This window comes from Triticum urartu, chromosome 3A, assembly GCF_056163025.1.
Source record: "Triticum urartu cultivar PI428250 chromosome 3A, HENAU_Tu73, whole genome shotgun sequence".
Lineage (NCBI taxonomy): Eukaryota > Viridiplantae > Streptophyta > Magnoliopsida > Poales > Poaceae > Triticum > Triticum urartu.
Window position 1 is genome coordinate 32,322,028 of NC_141875.1, and position 22,973 is coordinate 32,345,000.

The following is a 22,973-nucleotide window of genomic DNA, read 5'->3' on the forward strand; positions in this document are numbered from 1 at the left end:
GTCAATGTTACGGATGAATAGCATACGTTACCGAAATTATGCACTACTCTGCTTAAATAATTGATTTAATTTTTCATATTGGATTCATGTACCTAACTCAGTCCTTCAAAAGCTGTAAGTAAATATGCCCTGACTAAATCTAGAAATTTGTAATTGAATGTACTAGCTCTAACTGATGATCTCCTAACTAAATCCAAAGTCCACGAGTCCTTCAAATGCCTTGATAGATCCACCCTGATAGATCAATTATCTCCAAACTCCATTCAAAATTATATCCTAACTAAATCCAAATTATCTCGTAACAAAATCCAAAAGTATGTCCTAACTAAATCCAAATTATCTCCTAACTAAATCCAAAATAAGTCCAAACTCCATACAAAATAATTATCTCCTAACTAAATCCAAAATATCTCGAAACTCAATTCAAAAGTATCTCCTAACTAAATCCAAAATAACTTTCTTAGAATCCAAATCTGCTGACAACTTTCTCATGCCACATAATCCTAACTAAGTCCTTCAATATGTCATAGCTACATCTGACTTACACTTCCTTTCAATCGTAATCTCATCACAATTTTCTGAAAACATAAACCCTAATCCTCAGATGACATATCCTAAACCCTAACCAAATCCGACCGACAGCTCCTCACAACTTTCTGAAACAATAAACCCTAAACCTCACATGACATATCCTAAACCCGAATCAAATCCGACCCCTATTGGTTCTATATGCAGAAGGGACCAGAAAAGATTTGAGATGGCTAGGCACTTACAGCGAAGATCCGGCGTGAAAAAGTTGATGCACGTCGATGAGGATGATGTGGCCTCTCGGGTCGGGGAAGGTGGCGTCCGCTCGGGGAAGGATCTGGCGCCGCGACCCGACTGGGGTGACTTGCGATGGAGGGAGTGAGGGGGAGTAGGAGCAGGAGGGGTAGACACGGCGAGTGCGATCGGCGGCGATCGAGGGCGTCGCGGGCGATCGGCGGCGATCGAGGGCGCCGGAGGCGATCGGCGGCGATCGGGAGGGCGCCGGGGGCGATCGGCAGCGATCGAGGGCGCCCGAGGTTAGGGCTCGAGAGGAGGAGAGAGGACGAACCGCTCGAACCGAAATTCAAAAGAGTACGCACGATGATGGGACCTCTATAATGAAGTGCTTCATTAATGCAATTAATTTAATCGAAAAATTTAGGACGAGAATACCCCAGGACCAAATTGGGCCGATTAAAGGTAAAAAAAATTAGGTCGAAAATACCCTTAGGCTTAAAAAGGCCCAATTATTCTTATCCGTTAGATCGGCCATATAATACATGTGCTCTAGTGTATTATAATGCATCGTAAAATCTCCCAAAACATGACGCAGGGTCAGTATGATGCTGGATGGATTTTTTGCGCTCAAAGATAGCTTCGTTTCTTCTAGTGCACATCACACATTACACAACAAAATTGCCAAACCAGAAGTTCTTCATAGCAACATATTTCAGCCGTCCTGAACAGAACCAGGTGTTCGGTTCCAAGACTAACAGAAAATCAAACAAAAGCACAGAAACTTGACACTGCTCTAACCAAGTAAATGGAGGCTAATGTTTCATAGAACAAGAAACGATCGACATCTATTAGTATAGTCTGAATTTCAAAGACCGGAAAAACTGGCAGTTTACATGCTCACAAGCCAACATATCCACTGTTCATGGGCCAAAAAAACCGCATGGGACCAAAGGACATACATGAATAAACAATCATGCTTATGATCAGGAGCCATAACCTCATCTCAAGGCACAGGGAGAGAGGAAAGAGAGGCACTCACCAGAATCCCTGTAGCCGGACATGGAGGTTACGATGCAGCCACCTTCATCCCATAGGTGTCAGGTTAGTATACACTGAAAACACGTACACTTTTTTGAAAAATTGAACATGATCTATAGCTCAAGCCATGTTGTAGTGGTACACCCGGCCCTAAGACGAACTCCATCAGGCAGCCAGCCTGCCGCCACAAGGTTCCTCGTCTTCGGCGCAATCCATCGACGACAACCCAGTGTTGCTGCATAACATAGAGATGTAAGAAGTCGATTCAATATGCAAGCCATGAACAAGTTTTGAACTGGGCATTATAAAATGGATGAACATGTACCCTCTGCACGTGTACATTTACAACATGAGAGCACCCACAATTGCACAATGCTCATTAGCATGATGAGAATTTCATTCTTAAGATCGTATCACCTCAAGAACACGGGAGAGAGAGATCAAACACATAGCTACTGATACATACCCTCAGCCCCGAGGGTGAACTACTCCCTCCTCGTCATGGAGAGCGCCGGGATGATGAAGATGGCCACCGGTGAGGGTTCCCCCCTCCGGCAGGGTGCCGGAACAGGGTCCCGATTGGTTTTTGGTGGCTACATAGGCTTGCGGCAGCGGAACTCCCGATCTATTCTGTTCCCCGATGGTTTTAGGGTATATGGATATATATAGGCGAAAGAAGTCGGTCAGGGGAGCCACGAGGGGCCCACGAGACTGGAGGGCGCGCCTGGGGGGGGGGGGGGGTAGGCGCGCCCCCTGCCTCGTGCTCTCCTCGTTGATTCCCTGACGTGTACCCCAAGTCCCCTGGATTGCTTCCGTTCCAAAAATAACTCTTTCGAAGGTTTCATTCCGTTTGGACTCCGTTTGATATTCCTTTTCTGCGAAACACTGAAATAAGGGAAAAAAACAGAAACTAGCACTGGGCTCTGGGTTAATAGGTTAGTCCCAAAAATAATATAAAAAGTGTTTAATAAAGCCCATAAACATCCAAAACAGATAATATAATAGCATGGAACAGTTAAAAATTATAGATACGTTGGAGACGTATCAGCTTGCGCCGGCCATACACGAGAGATTCCCAGAGATCTTGTGACTGATTTCTCCAGTCCCACAGGCGGTGCTTATGGCGACTAGGGCCATGGGGTGGACGGAGTGCGCGACCAGGATCTAGGACGCCACCTTCGAGTGGATCCGGTGCGTGCAGGAGTGGAAGGCGGTGGACTGGGCGGTTGCGGCGGCGACCGAACCGGAGGCGAGATCTGCAGCCGCGAAGGTTGCCGAGATTCATCGAAGGAGGGCGGATGTGGAGCAGAGGAAGCTGGCGCGGCAAATCTACGAGGAGGCCACGCTGGAGGAGAGGGCAAGGATGCCCCCGTTTCCGTCCTCCCCGCCGGCCGAATTCGTGGTTTGGGCGAGGGCGGAAGCAAAATCAGAAGAGCCACTGCGAGCCCTCCGCTGGGAATGCATCCTTGGCGTGATTCCGCCGAGCGCGTGAGGATGGTGGCGGGTGAGGCGACATCACTGCCTCGCCGCGACATGCTGGAGCCGCCGTGGTTCGTAGAACGTGGCGAGGTTCCACCGGGCGCTCGTTCGAGGTTTCGTGAGGGGATTTCTATCCCAAGGAAACAGGTTTGTCTTATGATCTCACAGTCAACGATGGTGTTAAAACCAGTGGGGATTAGGCAGAGCTTGTGCTCGGAGAATCAGGATTTGCCGTTGGCGGCGAGGTCCAAATCGCCAGAAGTTGGGGGATTTTTCCCCTGTGATGCGAGAGATCACCCAGTCGGATTGGTGTGGGCCCCGTTGCCACATCGCTCCCACCAATCAGGTGCGAGAGGGTGAAAACGCCTTTGGCGAATACGCCTACTGCTCACGACGGCGCGGATGAGACTATTTCTAGGGTTTTTGGACAGCTCTGCTCCATTCCCTCCCCCCGCCGTCGCCAGCCTAGTCCTCTTCCACCATGCAAACCCACTACCACTCTAGGATGGCTCCGGAAAGATCTGGCTCGCTCCGGATATTTCTCTCCATCTGATCTATTCCCTGTCAAGCATCTCCGCCTGTTTGATCCTCCTCCGACACAGCTTAAGATCATCAGGGAGGGAATTGGGGGCGGATCCAAATCCTTTGCTCAGGCGGTCATGGCGGACAAGAGATGGAGCTGGCCGTCCCGATGAAAGGGTACGACAAGGACATGGTGGAGGCTAAGGAGGTTGCCAAGAAGGTCAAGTGGATGATTGATTCAGAAGGCGGGAAGATGCTCCGAGAGCGGACTCTAGCGGTGATGTGGCAGGTGAAAGAGGCTCTGCTCGAGGATGGAGAATCAGTGGCGACATTGGATGGGCTTGTGGATGTGTGGATTCATGCTTGACATGTGCAACATCATTTATAATTGTTTGTGGAAATAAGGAGAGAGTGTTATGTCTTTCACTTTCAAGTGTGATTTTAGTTTCTTCATTTCTATAACATGTACTGTCTACACATAATTGAGAATTTTCCATACATGCCACTGCAAGCTTCCCATATGCTAATATTTTGTCTAAAAGATTCATAGATCTAGAACCCTATCAGGTTCTTCTCATATTGGCTATCTTACACGTGAGTCTAGGAGGTCAGAAAATGGATGACATTGACAGTAAACTAATAGATGTGGTGCATTTCAAACTAGACCGGATGGCCAATCTGAGAGGCGGTCAGAAGTAGAAGTCCCCTACCCGCACCGGTCAATCTGCTTCCTCACCCCTGCCAGCGACCCCGTTGCCACACTCGATGTTCTGTTCTCCTGCGTGATTCAGCCAAAGCCACATCGAGGACGCCGTTTTGAGCATGTCTCTGTCTCAGCATTGCCTTGCTCTCGCATGTGGGAATCAACTGAACGCGAGAATTTTTTCCAGTTGACTGATTAATAGCAAACACAAATAAAAATTGTACCTGTTGCTTACCACTACCAATCTTTGACCATGTAGAAGATCCAAAACCCAATTGGATTGTTCTCAGATTGGCCAGAGGTCGAAGAATGGAGAACACAGGGCTTTGGCAGCCTCGGCCGATTCAGCGCTAGGCAAACCAGAGAAATGGCCACTGGGCTAGAGGCTAGTCGACAGAGATTCCTCTGGGTCGTGCGGAGCCCACCAAGCGATGACACGAAGATAGAGCCGGACTTGGATGTGTTGCTTCCAAAAGGTTTCCTAGAACGAACCAAGGGCAGGGGCCTTGTCGTGAAGTCTTGGAAGCCATGGGCAGGAGGCTGCACCTCTACTACGTCTTCAAGCCCGTCGCAACCCCACCGGATCTCCTATCCAGGTCTTGTACCTGCAGCAGAAAGATAGGTTGGACTCTGGATAATTCAACCACAACAAATAGTAGCGCATGGCAATCTTGTCGATGCAAATCAGCCCAATAAGTTTAATTTTATCCATTGTCGCAAACACAAATAAACATTATTGATGTGTGGGCAACAACAAAAGAAAGATGCAGAAGATTAAGTGGCAGACAATTAAATGAAGGGAAGAAGCATGTACAGTACAACTGAAAAATCTCACTTCAATTCTGAAGAAGAGCAAATCGCTCCACTGCCATGTGATTTGCAAGGCTGAGTTATCCAACACAAGTGCATTGATTATGAATCTACAAAACTCAATGAACTCTATCTCGATGACTAAAGTACCAATGTAACAGGATGCAACCAGTCATCAAAGAAACAATTTTTTGGAGTATTTACATGTTCAAAGACAAAAAGAATTCCACTTGAAATTCCAAAGTTCCTCTAGTAGTTGGGTGTCGACACAAGCAGTTTAAAAACAGAGCACCACATCTATGTTCTTGAACTGCTTTGTAGCAAATGGCATGGACTAGAGTGCTAAATCAACATCTTCTTTGTAGCAAATGGCACAGACTTGGCACAAATGAATGAATGAAGCATTCTTCATGTTGCAAACAAACAACCAATAACCAAAAGGAAAACTTGACACACATCACAAAGATAATTAACTAGAGAGCACAGAAATATACAGTTCATTTACATGCATAGCACTAGCCCAACGAACAAATAATGATAGTCACTATCCAAGAGCATTGACACAATCACGACAAACTTGATAATACTACTAATCCAAAAGCGTCCCAGCAGCAGCAATATGTGCGAATAGTCAAATTAAACAATATGGATGCTGCCCGTGACAGGAATGGGAAGGAAGGAGAGGGGATGCATACCTCAGCATCCACCTGTGGCCAGTGAGGAAGGGGGTCGAAGATGCTGCTGCCGCCGCATCGACGACCAACAGTTCAACGGAGAGGGCACAGGTGACACCCATGACGGTCCTAGCCACCAACAAGGCCAACCGCAGCCGATGTGCCACGCTGAGAGAAGGGGGGTGGGATCGGTTGATGCTGCTGTTGCTGCAAGACACAGAGATGGAAGGTGTCATAAATATTTAGATATTTGACTCAAGATGCAAATAGGAATTAACATGGAATCTTAACGTACTTAAAGCATCAGCATTGCGAACATGAATTCATCATAAACAAGCAAAACAGTAAATAAGTACATTAAGCTCTATGCTACAACTGCTGCCAATGCCAAACTACTACCATGACGAACAACAGTCTACGACATTTCATGAACGGCACACCACTTGGAACAAAAAAGTAGACTCAAACCTCAATATTTTTGCGTGTTTTGCAAGACTATTACGAAACCTACACTAATAGATCGAAAACAGTAGCACACTATTACTACTCAAGGGAGGCTCGACAGATGGACAGGGAGAATCAAAGGAGGAAGGGCGTGAGGCGGACCGGACCTTGGGAGTCAGCGACTGTAGGGAGGTGGACGCCATGGCTGATGCAGTAGTCACAGAAGAAGCCAAGGCTGGGGCCTGCGAGCACGGATCCAAGGCCTACGTCCTTGGAGGTCGAGGAGGAGGACATGCGTTCGTCACCTCCATCCTCGTCCTCAACTGCCGGCTGCGGGGTGGGTCGCATCACGGATCCTGCAGGAGGAGGGCATACACGCGGCCCTCTTCCCAGATCTGAAAAAATAAACCAAATCAAGGAATTTAGTAAACATGACAGGGAAGAAACATATCTTAAAGAATCAACACTAGAAACAAAAACACAACAAACAACTACAGAGGCACCTATCTCAATAAGACTCCTAAGCCGGTACAACTCCAAGCCAACAGCGCGCGTGCAATCATCCAGTGAGGTGCGGGTGGTCTATCATGATGTGTTTGACATGCCCAAAATCTGATCTTGACTTGACCCATCTAGAAGGACGTAGGATCCAATGCCCAATATCTGAAATTGATTCTGCGAAGACTAATAACAGGAAAAGTGTACAAGCACCCTATTCAATGTTGTCGGTGCTGCAATAATGCAGTCTATAGGTAGAGTGCACCACGCGCTTGGTGGACCAGATCAACGTGGAAAATTATTGCGCTGCAAACTTTGGAATGACCAGCATGACTCAACAGTGGCCCACATTAGGCGTATACCACTCCAAGGCAAGCTGATTCTTCCTCCTAAAATCTCATCATAGTCACACACACACACACACACACACTGCTGTGACTGAGGGAAAGAAGATCTTTCCTCCCTCCTGAATCCCAATGGAGGGGATGGTGGTGAGCGCCGTGACAGGGGCCATGAGAACGCTGCTGCCCAAGCTCGCCGCCTTGCTGGCGAGCAAGTACAAGCTGTCCAGGGGCGTCCACAAGCAGATCGTCTTGCTGAGGAACGAGATGAGAAGCATGAACGCCCTCCTCCTCAAGCTGTCCCGGACGGCGGAGCTCGACGAGCAGCAGAGGGACTGGCGTGACAAGGTGCGTGAGCTCTCCTACGACATGGAGGACTGCGTCGACATCTTCACCCACGACCTCAACGGCGGCCATGGCGGCAAGGCCTGGCTTAAGCGCAGGCTCAGGAAGATCAAGACGCGCCACAAGATCGCGAGCCGCATCGAGGAACTCAAGGCTCGAGCGCTAGAAGTAAGCAACTGCCACCATAGGTATAAGACTGATGAGTGTGTTGGTTCCCCTGACTGCATTCCTCCTCCTCGGGGCCTGGTCGCTATTGACCCTCGAATGGAGGCACTCTATGTAGATGCCAACAGCCTTGTGGGCATGGATGGCCCAAAGGAGAAGCTCATCAAGTTGCTCAGTCAGGAGCAGGTGGGTGGAAATCGCCTAAAAGTGGTGGCTGTTGTTGGATCTGGGGGTATGGGCAAGACAACTCTCGCCCACCAAGTTTATACTAAGATCAAAAGCCAATTTGATGCCAAGGCTTTCATAACGGTGTCTCCAAATCCCAGTACTGTGGAGGCTCTGTCAGATATATTGCAAGGATTTCAGGGCTGGGTGTCCTCTAGCCTGAATGATGAACGCAAACTCATCGAGGAACTCCGGAAGTACCTCAAAGAGAAAAGGTATGTTCTCATGAGTAATAACCCTAGATCGCCGCCGCCGCTCCCTTCCTTCGCCTTCCTTCTCCCTCGCCGCCGCTAGGGGACGCCGCCAGGAAAAGCCCGCGCGTGCGTCGGCGGCGGCGGGGCTCCCTCCCTCCTCGCGAGGTTCCTGGGCGGCGCGGGACGGCCGGCCCTCGCGGCGGCGCTCGGCTCGGCGGCAGGTCCGGTCGCCGGCGGATCTGCGGGGCTCCCTTTGGTGGCGCTGCGGCGATGGTGGCGGCGTGGTCTGCGCGGGGCGGCGAGGCGCGGGCTCCTCCTCCTCCCGATCTGATGGTGCCGCGGTGGCGCCGGCGCTCGGGCGTGCGGCTGGGTCCGCGAGGGTGGTCGGCGCGCGACGTCTCCCTCCCCGATCTGATGGCTCCACGGTGGCGCCAGTGCTCGGGCGGCGGTTGGCGTCGGCAAGCGGTGGCGGGCGCTAGGATCTCGGCGGCGCTCCGACGTGTGCAGGCGGCGGCGGTCCCTGTGCGCGGTCGGCAGCTCCGTCTCTGACCCGGACGGCGCGCGGGATGGCGGCGGCCCGGCGTGGCCGGCGATCTGGATGCGGTGGTGCCGGTGGCTCGCTGATCTGCCGGTACTCCAAGGTCTGCCTGGTGGTGCTGGTGATGACGGCGGCCCGTGCACGAGAGTTGGATTCCTTCGAACTGATCTGGGTGAAAACTTGCCTTCGGCTCTGCTAAGGCCGGTGGTGGCGGCGCTATCTGCTTCGTTCCCTTCTTGAAGACATCGTCGTGGAGAAGTTCAAGGCCACTCTCTGCTACCTCCGGGGGAAACCCTAGATCGGATGATCGGATGACGGCGGCGCTCTGGTGTCGTTCCTCCCTTGGGGGCGTCATTTTTGGAGGTACACACGTGATCGAGGGACCAGAGGACGGATTCTTTGGTGGAGCGGTGCTTCATCCTACACACTGATGGCGACGGATCTTGACGACGTGGCGCAGTGCAGATTCGGAGTTCGCTGTGGGAGGATGGACTCGCGCAGGAGGACGACGCTGTCGGGCATCGTGGTGGCGTCGATGGCAGAGAGACCTGGCACGGTACATGCAACAGTACAGCTCTGAAGATGGATTTGTGGCATGTGGCTGCGGCGGCCTCATACCCGGCAGACGTCCTGGTTGAGGAGTGCGCCGGACTGGTAGGTGCCCCATACCCGGCAGGCGTCCTAGTTGGGACCTCAGATCTTAGATGTTTAGGTTTGGCTGCGATGTATGTTTGGTATTAGGCCCAGACTATCTGCGCCCTTTCATCAATTGGATATGTGTAGCGACAGTTGTTGCTTAGACGGTGGCTTTAGTCTTGCTGTTGTATTGCTTTATAAGGTTTTATGATAATAATTAATAAAGTGGCTGTATGCATCGCCCAGATGCAGAAGCCGGGGGTCATCCTCCTTTTCTAAAAAAATATAAGGTTATGGCAAGGGAACGATGAACGATGTACATGCAGAGCGTGTAATTTTAACTTCTAAGGAGAAACCATAGGTTAGAATCCTACACAGTTTGTACATGCATTCATGCAATTAACACAATAATTTGTATGTTGTATTGGTTTACAGATACCTTATCGTGCTGGATGATATCTGGGCAATCAACGCATGGAACACTATTAAAGGTTCTTTTGTGGAGAATAATCTTGGTAGCAGAGTTATAACAACTACACAAATTGAAGATGTTGCTAAGGCATGCTGCTCTTGTTTTCATGGGCATGTCTATAGGATCAGACCTCTTAGTGATCTTGACTCAAGGAGATTATTTTATAGAAGGGTATTTTATTCTGATGGTGTATGTCCCGAGCAACTAAAGAATTTTGCCGATGAAATATTGAAGAAATGTGATGGTGTTCCATTAGCTATTCTCAGTGTAGCCAGCTGTTTGTCTAGTCATGAAGAGGTAAACTCAAAGGAAACATGGGAGAAGATGCAAAATCATTTTGGTTTTCCATTGGAAGGACACCCTGCATTAGAATGGATGAGGCATGTGCTTACGCTTGGCTACAATGATTTGTCTTTGGAACTTAAGACATGTTTGTTGTATCTTGGTATATTCCCGAAGGCTTATAAAATAAAGAAGGAAGATTTGGTGAAGAGATGGATTTCCGAGGGTTTTATTATTGAAAAGCATGGTTATAGCCATCAGGAGATTGCCAAAAGCTACTTTAGTGAGCTCATCAACAGAAACATGATCCAAATAGCCGAGTACGATGACTGTGGGCATGTGCTGTCGTGTAGAGTGCATGATCTAATGCTTGACTTTATCATACTGAAGTCCACGGAAGAAAACTTTATCACTGTAATCAAGGAACCACCTACAGTTAATGGTGCACACAACATGAAAGGCCATTTCGAATTCCGCCGGCTATCCCTCCAAGTTGGTAATTCAGAATGCACTCAGGTGCTGGATAACACCGTTCTCACCCAAGCTAGGTCTTTGAACTTTTGGGGTGAACCAGAATGTATGCCTTGTCTCTCAAGTTTTCAACTTCTGCGAGTTCTGCATCTTTATGCTCGCGGCGACGAATATCAACACTATGATCTATCTCCCATATGCAACTTTTTCCAACTGAGTTATTTGAAGATTGGAGGTGTGCATTGTGAGAAACAGCTAAGAGAATTGCATAAGTTAAAACATTTGAAGACATTGGAGCTAGCTAGTGGTGTAGGGTCTTTTCGGCTAGATGTCAGCATATTACCCTCGACGCTGTGCCACCTGATTGTTCCGACTAGTGTGGAACTGTTTGGTGAGATCGGCAGGATGAAAGCCCTTTGTACTTTGGTTGGATTTTCCATACTTCGCCGAGATGTGAAGAGCATGAAGGCCCTGGGTGGTCTGAGCAATCTGAGTGAGCTAGAGCTATATCTTCAAGGGCCTTTTGTTCCTGATTCTGATTCTAATTATGATTCTGTTTATGATGCTCTACTCCTCTCCCTCAGCAGACTTGGCAGGCTTCAATCCATAACCTTCCACGGTCTCGCAAGATATACTTACCTGACGAAGTATGTCTTAACTTGTTGGTCCGCTCCACCGCCAAGCAATCTTCATAGATTACATGCGCAGGGCTTCACCTTCTCTATCGTCCCAGACTGGGTTGCACAACTCAACCAACTCAGAAGCCTGAAAATTGAAGTTCGGTCACTGCTGAGAGATTGTGTGGAGGTTCTGGCCAGGCTGACCATGCTGGTGCACCTTACATTATTTGTTAGGGAGCATGTTCCCCTGGAAGGCTTAGTCATCCGAGGTGGAGCATTTCCAAACCTGAAAGAACTTTGGTTCAGGCATAAAGTGCCTTTCCTCATGTTCGAGGCAGGGGCCATGCCCAGGGTTCAGAGCCTCACTATAGAGTGTTATGCACAAGCAGAGCTGCAAGGTGATGATAGTGTACTTGATGGCATCGAGCATCTGGGAAGCCTAGAGACATTCAAGGTGTACATTTGTAACCAGGAGAATTTCAGCATGTTGTATCCATTGACATTGAATCTTTCCAAGAAGCCGCACGTGGAAGATATTCAACGGTGGGACAAACATAGTATTGAGGCAATGCTGAGGAAGGCGATCAACAAGCATCCAGGGAATCCACATGTTAGCATTGAACTTGTGTAGCGCGATCAAGTGGACAGGATGGGAGGAAGTGCAGAGCTCAAAATGGTAGGTTCAGAAACTTCTATGCTCCAGTACTTCATTTCTCTCTTGCCTGCTATGTGAAAGTTAAAAATACTGCTTATTAAAAAAGTGCAGCATTTGCATGGTCATGAACCTACGAGCTAGCCGATTCTAATTATATGTGATTTAGATATAGTTCTTCTCTTCTTCATTTCTTGCTATTCTGACATGCATTACCCTACATTTCACAACTAATTGGCAGGGCCATGTTACAATGGGCGCCCTACTGCGGTTCCATGGCCAGAATAAACATTGACTGGTGGAGTGCCATGGAGAGGGCTGCTTAGCTAGGCACATGTACATTGCTGTCAGTGTTAGGATGTAAGCATTGTCATGTTGCCTGCTTGATATAGTGTGTAAGAACCCTTTAAATTGCGCGTCCGTTCTATGATAAACTGATTCAAGCTTGAACTTAGTGTCCAAAAACTTGAGAACTTTCGGAGGTAGAAAGTTACTAGTCTTCGAACTGATTCAGCTGTTAAGAAGTACAAGAAGCTCTGTCATCAGCAGGTCATGGATTGTTTCGAAACGTCGTCAGGGGTTTGGATTCATCAGATGGCATGTAATCTAAACGTATATGGTTGCATATATAATAGTAACCTTATACGTCAATGTTTTCCTGATGAGCAGGATTAAACGGTTCTTTCGCGACTAATGTTACATCCTACTGTTATTCGGTGTGGATGATCTTTCAAGACAATGTTAATCATTTTTCACTAGGTGGATATTCAGAGATGTCTTCATCTCTTGCAGCATCGAAGGGACTCTGCTTCTTTTAGAATACAGGGTGCTCTGCTTCTTGGCTGCATGAGAGGGAAACGCTACTGCCATGTTTGGCTTCATTAACAGGTTACTTCCCATTCATTTTTGACGGAAAACAGTAGGATTTCTCCTAGTGCGTGTTCTATTATTGATTTTGTTTAAGAAATTGTAGCAGCACTATACAAAAGCGTTTAAGCTCTAAGAAAGAAAAAGGACGCCGATAACTGCCACACGTGTGGCATCTAGGGGGTTGTGCCGCACGTCCTATGTGGCATGAAAACAACTCCGCCCGCACGACAGCATCCGGGCGCACCCAGCCACAGCCCGCACGTCCGGTGTGTGGCACAATCGCCCACACGTGGACACCATCCCACTACTAGGGAAAAGGCTAGTAGCAGCGCGGGTTTTAGGCCTATCAGCAGCGCGGGTGCCCGCGCTACCAATAAGGCGCTACAGTTAACTCTTAGTAGTAGCGCTGCCTGTACCCGCGCTACCACTATTGACTATAGCAGCAGCGCTTTTCAAGAATGCGCTGCTATTATTTAGCTGTAGCGATTTCCCGGTCCCGCGCTACTGTTATATCTTTCACCATTTCCCCATTCCAGCTTCGATAAACTGCAATTTTCAGATACTAGGTACTACTAGATATCAATTTCATAAAGCATTATAGGTACTAGGTAGTACTCCCTCGGTTCGAAATTACTCGTCGTGGTTTTAGTTCAAATTTGAACTCAAACCACGACGAGTAATTTGGAACCGAGGGAGTACTAGATAACAATTTCATATATACTCAACATGCATCCTCAAGCAGTACAAGGTGACATCGACGACAATCATCATATGTAGTTCTACATGATATCGACGACGATCATCATATGTAGTTCTAGATGATATAGCCACACACACATATGTAGTTCTAGATGATATCGACGACGATCATCATCCTCAAGCCTGGGCGGTGGGTGTTCCTGATAGTAATTAGGATGGCCTGTCCAACACGAAGATTCTTGCCAACGAGGAATCTCTTCCACCCAACCGAGTTCAAGTGTGTGCGACCATCTGTGTCCATGCGGTAAGTACATGTGGTGACGGAGCCCCTTGCGGTAAGGCGTAGTCCAACTGAGCCTTCTTCATCAGGCTCGATACCACAACTCACAGATAGGTTCTTTGGCAATCTCTGAATAAGAAAAACATATCAATTAATAAATAGCCTCACACATACTCTTGCAAATATATTTCTACTAAGTCTAGATTTCTACACTATCAAAAGACACAGTACTACGCATTTGTACTAATTAATCATGAATTCTACTAATAAGAATATATGGATTATCTATACTATTAATAATTCCTTGGATTCTACACTAATAAGCATGTGATCAGACTCTACACTAAATTAAAGTATATCATCGACTAGATTCCACAAAGCATATCATTGGACTCTACACTAAGCATATCATCGGATTCACTAAGCATATAATCGGATAATTTGCATTTGTAAGTATAACAATAAAGCATATATATATATCATCAAATTACTACATGCAGTACGTATAACATACCATTTCATGCCGATCGACCATGGTACTTGTCAGGCGGGTCACGAATGGCACCCCGACAAAGTCATCACGTGGCGGAATTATGTCCCATAGGTTGCACACCCCCTCCTCGCTTAGCCTCATTCTTTGAGCTATGATGGCTTCATGAAGTGGGTTCTCATCATCTTCATTGAGTGGGTCCTCATTATCTTCATCATCTTCGTCATCTTCATCATCTTCCACCAGGTTGATATAAATGACAATCAGCTTGGGTCTTTCTTCTCTGAAGGAGAATCTGATCAACTCACCACCAGTAAGACGGATGCGAGCGAGGAAACGGGCTCATCCATCTCCTCCAATCTGCGACATATTGCGTCCTTTCTCGACCTCCATAGTGTACGGCCCCCCAGGAGCCTCAAATGTCACAGTGTCTCCTGTCAGCTTGTTGAATTTCAACCTCACATTGCATGGGACGATCTGTGTAAGAAAAAGCAAAATGACACAATGCAGTAATGCCAACACTAAAAATAAAATAGTTGTTACATTTCATCTAATATCTTACCGCCGCATGACGAAAACTCGGATGGAAGTAGATGCCGAACAGCTTGCCAGTTGCAAGGCTGCTGGCGCACCTTGACTTGCACAGTCGACATAGTGATGCTGGTGGTGGCGCCATTTTCCTAAAGCAATATGAGCAAAGGATTAACGATTCACTTCACAAGAAACAAGTGGCAAATTTAACTAAATTGGCACCTACATTTTGCCAAAAAATAACTTATTACAAAAAAACTAAATCGAGCATACTAAATCAACTAAATCCACTAGCATACTAAATCCACTAGCATACTAAATCAACTAAATCAAAATGTTCTAAATCAACTAGCCTACTAAATCAACTAAATCAACTAGCCTACTAAATAAACTAAATCAAAATGTTCTAAATCAACTAAATCAAAATGTTACATATGAAATCCTACTAAATCAAAATGTATCAAGGAGGAGGGACAAGGAGGGGCGACTCGAGGAGGGAGAAGATAGTAGGACGAAGGAGGAAGGCGGAGCAAGGAGGGGCCGGCCGGCGGCGAGTGGAGGGAGGACGGATCGAGGAGGAAGGCGGAGCGAGGAGGGGGCGGCCAGCGGCGAGCGGAGGACGGAGGAGGAGGCCGGTACCGAGTCCAGCGAGGAGGATGAAGCGACAGCGGCGCAGATCGAGGGAGGGGCGACGCGCGGGGGAGGACCGGCGGCGCGGGGGGTGAGGAGGATCGAGACCGTGAGTGTGTGTGAGTGTGATCTGTGGATGAGGCTAGTGAGGGGGGGATGGAATTGCATAGCAGTAGCGCGCTACTGCTAAACGACCTATCAGTAGCGCCTTTCAGCCTGAACGCGCTACTGCTATGTGTCGGTATGTAGAAATAGACATAGACATAAAAAATACATTGATAATCAATGGTCTTTTTGTGTACAATCTGATTTGTCAATAGGAATCCTCGCCGGTTGGTTTAAGAACTGGCGAGGACTCCTATTGCGGCCACAGATCCTACACATAGAGTTCTATGAAAACCAAGTGCTTGTGAAAGTTGTAGAAGAAACATATTTAAGGTGGGTAAAACTCTCTTCATGGAGCGAGGTGGGACTAAATTTTTGTAGTTAATTTAGCAGTAACGATTATTGCCTGAATGCGCTACTGCTATGTTACGTAGCAGTAGCGCTGTTTATTTTAACGCGCTACTGCTATAACTGGCCTCGCGGCGGCGTCGTGGGAATTTTAGCAGTAGCGCTTCTTGTAGTGCACGCGCTGATGAAACTATGTACCTAGGGTAGGGGCACGGACCTGTCCAAAGAGCCCTACCCAAGGACATCCCTAGAAGAAGTCACCTTTCAATCGACTTGAAGGTATCCCACTCGACGGGTTCAAGACACTCGACCAAGAAGCTATCACTCGACCATGAAGCCAGCCACTCGACTGCCAGGAGACCTAAAGTCACTCGCAGGCAAACGGTCGGCTATTAAGTAGTCTTTATGGTCATTATAGCACTTTATTAGGGGCGTTACCAGTAACGCCCAACCTTAAATGTACCTTAAACCCTGCATCACTGAGGGCAGGAGAGGGCCGGCGGACTCTATATAAGCCACCCCCCTCCTCAGTATGAAGGGTTCGCACCCCTGTTATTCATACACACGTAATCCAGTCGACCGCCTCCGGGCACCGAGACGTAGGGCTGTTACTTCCTCCGAGAAGGGCCTGAACTCGTAATCCTCGTGTGTTTACAACTTCCCAATAGCTGAGATCTAGCCTCTCCATACACACCCCCCTACATCACTGTCAGAGTTAGAACCACGACAGTTGGCGCCCACCATGGGGCAGGAATCTTAGCGCCTGATTGGAGAAGTTGCGATTTTTCCGATCCCTTTGATCATGGTTTCGTGCGGAGTTTTGGTGGAGGGCCGCGAGATCCGCCTCGGCGCGCTCACGTTCATCGCTGACGACTCCGTCTGGCTTCAGGAGGCACCACTCGACATCGACGCGCTCCCCGTCCGTGGTGCGACGCACTTCCGCGCATGCGTTCGTGGCGTCCTCCTGCGGCAGCCGTCGACCCAGTATCGGTCGGCCCCCGTGTCGTCTCCCCGCTCTGTCTCCCACCGGCGCAAGCACTCCGGTCGGTCGAGACTTCAGAGGTGGGTGAGGCATGCCGTGGCTCGCCAGTCGGCCGCCCCACAAGTCGCGGCAATCGAGCCCGACGAATCCCTCTGCGGCCTGTTCGACCTGTCGACTGGCTCCGCGTAGACCGCATCCGAGTGCGACAGCAGTGACCCAGCGGCTGAGGTTCTGGCGGTCGATGGAACGCACAGTCCTCCCGGTTTCCCTCGCGCTGGTGGAGGCGCGGGTGGGGGCGACCCGTCGCATCCCCACGATGAGTATCTCCCCGAACCTCTCACGTCATTACAGCGAGAGGAGCTTCGCCGCCGGAACATGGACGCACTCCACACTCCTATCGTCGGAGAGACCCCCGAGGCCCGGGCCTTGGAGGACGCGCGCTTGGCTAACTTGGCCGAGCGCACTCGACTGGAGAATCTCCAGGGAGCACTCGACGAGCAAGCGCGTCAGCGGGCTCCTGAGTCTAGTCGACGTCAGCTCTTCCCGCCGACGCAGGTATACCGAACCCCAGTTCAGAATTTGGCCGCCGCGGCCCGTATAGCAGAATCGATTCAGCCCTCCCAGTCGGAGGCTGGCAGGGGCTTGTTGCAGATCAGAGCGTTGCTCCGGGCGGCGGGAAACTAGAATTCCGCTGTTTCTCAGTCGCGGAATAAGATCCACAGTCGATCCGTTGCAACAGATACAGTCCAGTCAGCTCACAGCCTGAGATCGCCCCCGAGGCGTGAGGGACGTGGTGACCGGCATGATCAGTACAGAAGGAATGAGCAGTATGATCACCAATCCGATCGCGATGATCGACGTCGAGTGCCAACCCCTCCCCCGAGGAGTGGGTCATATGCGCCTCGACATCGAGATGACAGGCGCCCTCATAGCGTTGGGCAGAGGATTCCAGTCGACCCCAGGGACCCAGGCTTTGACGCGAGATCTATCCTCGTTCAAGGTTTGGTTGACAGGAACAGAGCTCATCGGGAAGGCCACAACAGAGATGCGCCTGCCCGCAGCAGAGTACATGTTTCGGGGCCAGAGTGTTTCAGTTGAGCCATCAGAGCCGCAGTGATTCCTCCCAACTTCAGGTTGGCGACTGGAGTCAGCAAGTTCACCGGCGAGTCTAAGCCTGACACTTGGCTCAAAGACTACCGAGTGGCTGTCCAGATTGGTGGCGGCAATGATGAGGTGGCTATGAAGAAATTGCCTCTCCTGTTAGAGGGCTCGGCCAGGGCGTGGCTGAATCAGTTAGCACCCAGCAGCATCTACACTTGGGAGGATCTCTCTCAAGTGTTTGCCACGACCTTTGAAGGAACATGCAAGCGACCAGCAGGCCTTACAGAATTGCGGTCTTGCGTGCAGAAACCGAGTGAAACTCTGAGGGATTACATCCAGAGGTGGATCACTTTGCATCACACAGTTGAGAACGTACTGGATCACCAAGCAGTTTGTGCCTTTAAAGAAGGCGTCAAGAACAGAGAGTTGAACCTGAAGTTCGGTCGGACCGGAGAAATGTCCCTGAATCGGATGATGGAAATTGCCACCAAATACGCTAATGGAGAAGATGAAGATCGACTCCGGATTGGCAAGTAGAAAGCAGTCGCCCAGGAAACCGGAGGCAATTCCAGTCGGAAGCAGAAGCGGAAGGCCGAGCCAGCCGCCCCTGGGGAGGCCCTGGCCGTAACCCAGGGAAATTTCAAGGGAAAACCCAAAGGCCCCTGGAAGCCCAAGAAAGTCAAGGATCAAGATGGAAATGGTGTTTTGGATCTGCCATGTCACATCCACACCAAGAAAGATGAAGAGGGTAATTTTATTTACCCAAAGCATACCACTCGACAGTGCCGGCTCCTGATCCAGCAGTTTCAGGGCAAACAGTCCAAAGATAAGGAAAAAGAGTCGGATAGAGTTGAGTACAAGGAAGATAGTGACGATGGATACCCCCAAATCAATTCCACCCTGATGATTTTTGCTGATGTCGAAAGCAAAAGTCGACTGAAAGTCATTAACCGTGAGGTGAACATGGTTGCTCCGGCAACACCCAGTTATCTGAAGTGGTCTCAGACTGCCATCACATTCGACCAGTCTGATCACCCTACGCACATTGCCACCCCTGGGAGGCAAGCTTTGGTGGTCGACCCAGTTGTCGAAGGCACTCGACTGACCAAAGTCCTGATGGATGGTGGCAGTGGCCTGAACATATTGTATGCTGAAACATTGAAAGGAATGGGCATTCCGATGTCCAGGCTCAGTACCAGTAACACGAGCTTCCACGGAGTCATTCCTGGGAAGAAAGCCGAATCACTCGGCCAGATCGCTCTCGATGTGGTTTTCGGTGATTCAAAGAATTACCGCAAGGAAAAGTTGACATTCGAGGTTGTGGACTTCCAAAGTGCTTATCATGCCATTTTTGGCAGGCCAGCTTACGCACGCTTCATGGCTCGACCATGTTATGTGTATCTCAAGTTGAAGATGCCTGGTCCCAAAGGTGTGATCACTGTTACAGGCAATCGGAAGAAGGCGGAAGAGTGTTTTCAGAAAGGCTCAAAGATTGCTGACGCTCAGATGGCAGTTTTTGAGCTGCAAGAGTACCAGAAGACTGCTGATCCGAGTGAATTGCTACGAGCCAAGAAGCCTGCTTCAGAATCTACTTTTCACTCGTCCGGTGAAATAAAGCCAGCCCACATTCACCCGACCGACCCCGATGCTGCCCCGACTCACATCTCAACGACGCTCGACTCCAAATAGGAAGAAGCGCTCATCCAGTTCCTCCGTGAGAACTGGGACATCTTCGCATGGAAGCCTTCTGACATGCCTGGAGTTCCCAGGGGGCTGGCTGAGCACCGTCTACGAGTCGACCCGAAGTTCAAGCCTGTGAAAGAACATCTTCGACGGTCTGCCGTCCAGAAGAGGAAAGCTATTGGTGAGGAGGTGGCTCGGCTCTTAGCAGCGGAGTTCATCCGAGAGATTTACCACTCCGAGTGGCTCGCCAATGTTGTCATGGTCCCCAAGAAGGACAAGTCACTTCGCATGTGCATTGACTTTAAACATATCAATCGGGCCTGCCCGAAAGATCATTTCCCTCTCCCCCGCATCGACCAGGTAGTCGACTCGACCGCGGGGTGTGAGCGTTTGTCTTTTCTAGATGCTTATTCAGGGTACCATCAGATCCGTCTGTATGGACCCGACGAGATCAAAACGGCTTTCATCACTCCATTCGGGTGCTTCTGTTACATCACCATGCCCTTCGGCCTCAAGAATGCTGGAGCCACGTTCATGAGGATGATTCAGAAGTGTTTGCTCACTCAGATCAGTCGGAACGTAGAAGCATACATGGATGATATTGTGGTTAAGTCACGGAAAGGTTCCGACCTACTGACTGACCTTGCCGAAACCTTTGCTAACCTCAGGAGATATGATATCAAGCTCAATCCATCAAAGTGCACATTCGGAGTTCCAGGTGGAAAGTTACTCGGTTTCCTCGTTTCCGAACGAGGAATCGACGCCAATCCCGAGAAAGTTGGCACCATACTCCGGATGAAGCGTCCTATGCGTGTACACGATGTCCAGAAGCTTACAGGTTGCTTGGCCGCTCTAAGTCGATTCATTTCTCGTCTCGGTGAAAAGGCGTTGCCTCTTTACCGACTGATGAAGAAGTCTGACAAGTTCGAGTGGACTCCAGAAGCTGATGCAGCGTTCGCAGAGCTCAAAGCTCTGCTCTCCACCCAGCCGGTGCTTGCTGCCCCAATCAGTAAAGAGCCTCTGCTGCTTTACATTGCGGCCATGGGACAAGTTGTCAGTACATTACTTACGGTTGAGCGGGAAGAATAAGGAAAGGCCTTCAGAGTTCAGCGCCCAGTATATTACGTGTCTGAACTTTTGACTCCTTCGAAGCAAAGATATCCCCATTACCAGAAGCTTGTATATGGGATTTACATGACCACGAAGAAGGTTGCACACTACTTCTCTGACCATTCCATTACAGTCATCAGCGACGCTCCGCTGTCAGAGATTTTGCACAACAGAGATGCAACTGGTCGAGTGGCGAAGTGGGCGATTGAACTCCTTCCCCTAGATATCAAGTTTGAAGCAAAGAAGGCTATCAAGTCCCAAGCAATTGCAGATTTCGTCGCCGAGTGGATTGAACAGCAGCTTCCGACCCAAGTTCACTCGGAGCACTGGACCATGTTCTTCGATGGATCTAAGATGCTGAATGGTTCCGGTGCTGGGGTAGTATTGGTCTCCCCCCGAGGAGATAAGCTCAGATACGTTCTCCAGATTCACTTCGATTCCTCCAATAATGAAGCAGAATATGAAGCACTCTTGTATGGGTTGCGCATGGCCATTTCACTCGGCGTCCGGCGCCTCATGGTCTACAGCAACTCAGATTTGGTGGTTAATCAGGTGATGAAGGAGTGGGACGTCAGAAGCCCAGCTATGACTGGCTACTGCAACGCAGTAAGAAATCTAGAAAAGAGATTCGAGGGGTTAGAGCTTCATCACATCCCCCGACTGAAAAATCAAGCAGCTGATGATCTGGCAAAGATAGGCTCCAAGAGAGAAGCCATTCCCAGCAATGTGTTTTTGGAGCACATCCGCTCGCCGTCAGTCCAGGAGGATCCTTTCACAGAAGAAGCCCCGCAACCGAAAAGTGCCACAGATCTGACTGAAGTAAAAATTCCTGCTGTGGTCGACCTAGTCATGGAGGTCTTGGCTATCACTCCCGACTGGACGATACCATACATCGCGTATATCTTGAGGAAAGAACTTCCAGAGGACGAAGAAGAGGCTCGACGGATCGTCCGTCGATCTAAGGCTTTCACAGTCATAAAAGGACAGTTGTATAGAGAAAGCGCGACTGGAATCGGTCAGAAGTGCATAACGCCAGAAGAAGGTCAGATGATCCTTGATGATATCCACTCGGGGACCTGTGGTCACCATGCGTCCTCTCGGACCATTGTGGCCAAAGCATACCGAGCGGGTTTTTTCTGGCCCAGGGCAAACGAAATGGCGAAAGAGATAGTCGACAAGTGTGAAGGCTGCCAGTTCTACTCCAACATGTCGCACAAGCCGGCATCAGCTCTGAGGACCATTCCACTCGTCTGGCCCTTCGCTGTTTGGGGACTGGACATGGTTGGTCCACTAAGAACAGGCAGGAGCGGATTCACACATGTGCTTGTGGCAGTCGACAAGTTTACCAAATGGATTGAAGCCAAGCCTATCAAAAATCTTGATGCTAGCACTGCTATCAGTTTCGTCAGAGAATTGATATTCAGGTATGGGGTCCCGCATAGCATCATCTCTAACAATGGGTCAAACTTCGATTCAAACAAGTTCAGAGCTTTTTGCGCCTCTCAAGGCACACAAGTCAACTACGCATCGGTCGCGCATCCCTAGTCGAACGGACAAGCTGAAAGAGCAAATGGTCTAATTCTCAAAGGACTGAAGCCTCGACTGATGCGTGATCTCAAGCACGCAGCAGGCGCTTGGGTCGACGAGCTTCCGTCGGTTTTGTGGGGACTGAGGACCACCCCGAACCGGTCGACTGGAAGAACGCCATTCTTTCTGGTTTACGGAGCCGAAGCCGTCCTGCCAAGCGATCTACTTCACAACGCCCCCAGAGTCGAGCTTTATAACGAAGACGAAGCAGAGCAAGCCCGGCAAGACGCAGTCGGCCTCCTAGAGGAGGAGAGGGAAATGGACATGATCAGATCGACCATCTATCAGCAAGACTTGCGTCGATTCCATGCCAGAAATGTGAAGAGCCGAGCCTTCCAAGAAGGAGATTTGGTCCTCCGAGTGGATCAGCAGAAACCACACAAACTTGCTCCTACTTGGGAAGGCCCCTTCATCGTCACCAGAGTCCTCCACAATGGAGCATATCACCTCTACAATGTTGATCGCCAGATCGAGCCACGAGCTTGGAATGCGGAACTGCTCCGCCCCTATTACACTTGAGTTCTCCCTCGGACAAGATGTAATAAGGAAAAAATTTCTGCAGTACATTTTTATCAAAGACAAGAGTGTTCCAATAATTGCTGTCACTTTTGTTTGCATACGAAATCCCCCAGTGGGTGACTTAGTTGCGAATCCGTTTCACCTAAGTTTGAAAAAATCCTACC

At 49.3% G+C, this 22,973-nt stretch overlaps 2 protein-coding genes and 1 pseudogene across 2 annotated transcripts; all 3 read left to right on the forward strand.

The window, feature by feature from the left end:
* Positions 1 to 1,824: 1,824 nt before the first annotated feature.
* Positions 1,825 to 5,108, forward strand: LOC147978192 (uncharacterized; annotated as a pseudogene).
* A 2,175-nt stretch (positions 5,109 to 7,283) lies between these two features.
* On the forward strand, positions 7,284 to 10,799 carry LOC125542497 (disease resistance protein RGA5). The gene is given in 3 exon segments (XM_048705549.2): positions 7,284 to 8,224; positions 9,813 to 10,627; positions 10,630 to 10,799. Coding segments are annotated over 3 exon segments (1,659 nt in total). The 5' UTR covers positions 7,284 to 7,409; the 3' UTR covers positions 10,659 to 10,799.
* Positions 10,800 to 11,007: 208 nt separating this feature from the next.
* On the forward strand, positions 11,008 to 11,853 carry LOC147978193 (disease resistance protein RGA5-like). Its single transcript, XM_087514667.1, has one exon. It carries the CDS (start codon positions 11,008 to 11,010, stop codon positions 11,851 to 11,853), a length of 846 nt encoding a protein of 281 aa, XP_087370793.1.
* Positions 11,854 to 22,973: the final 11,120 nt, after the last annotated feature.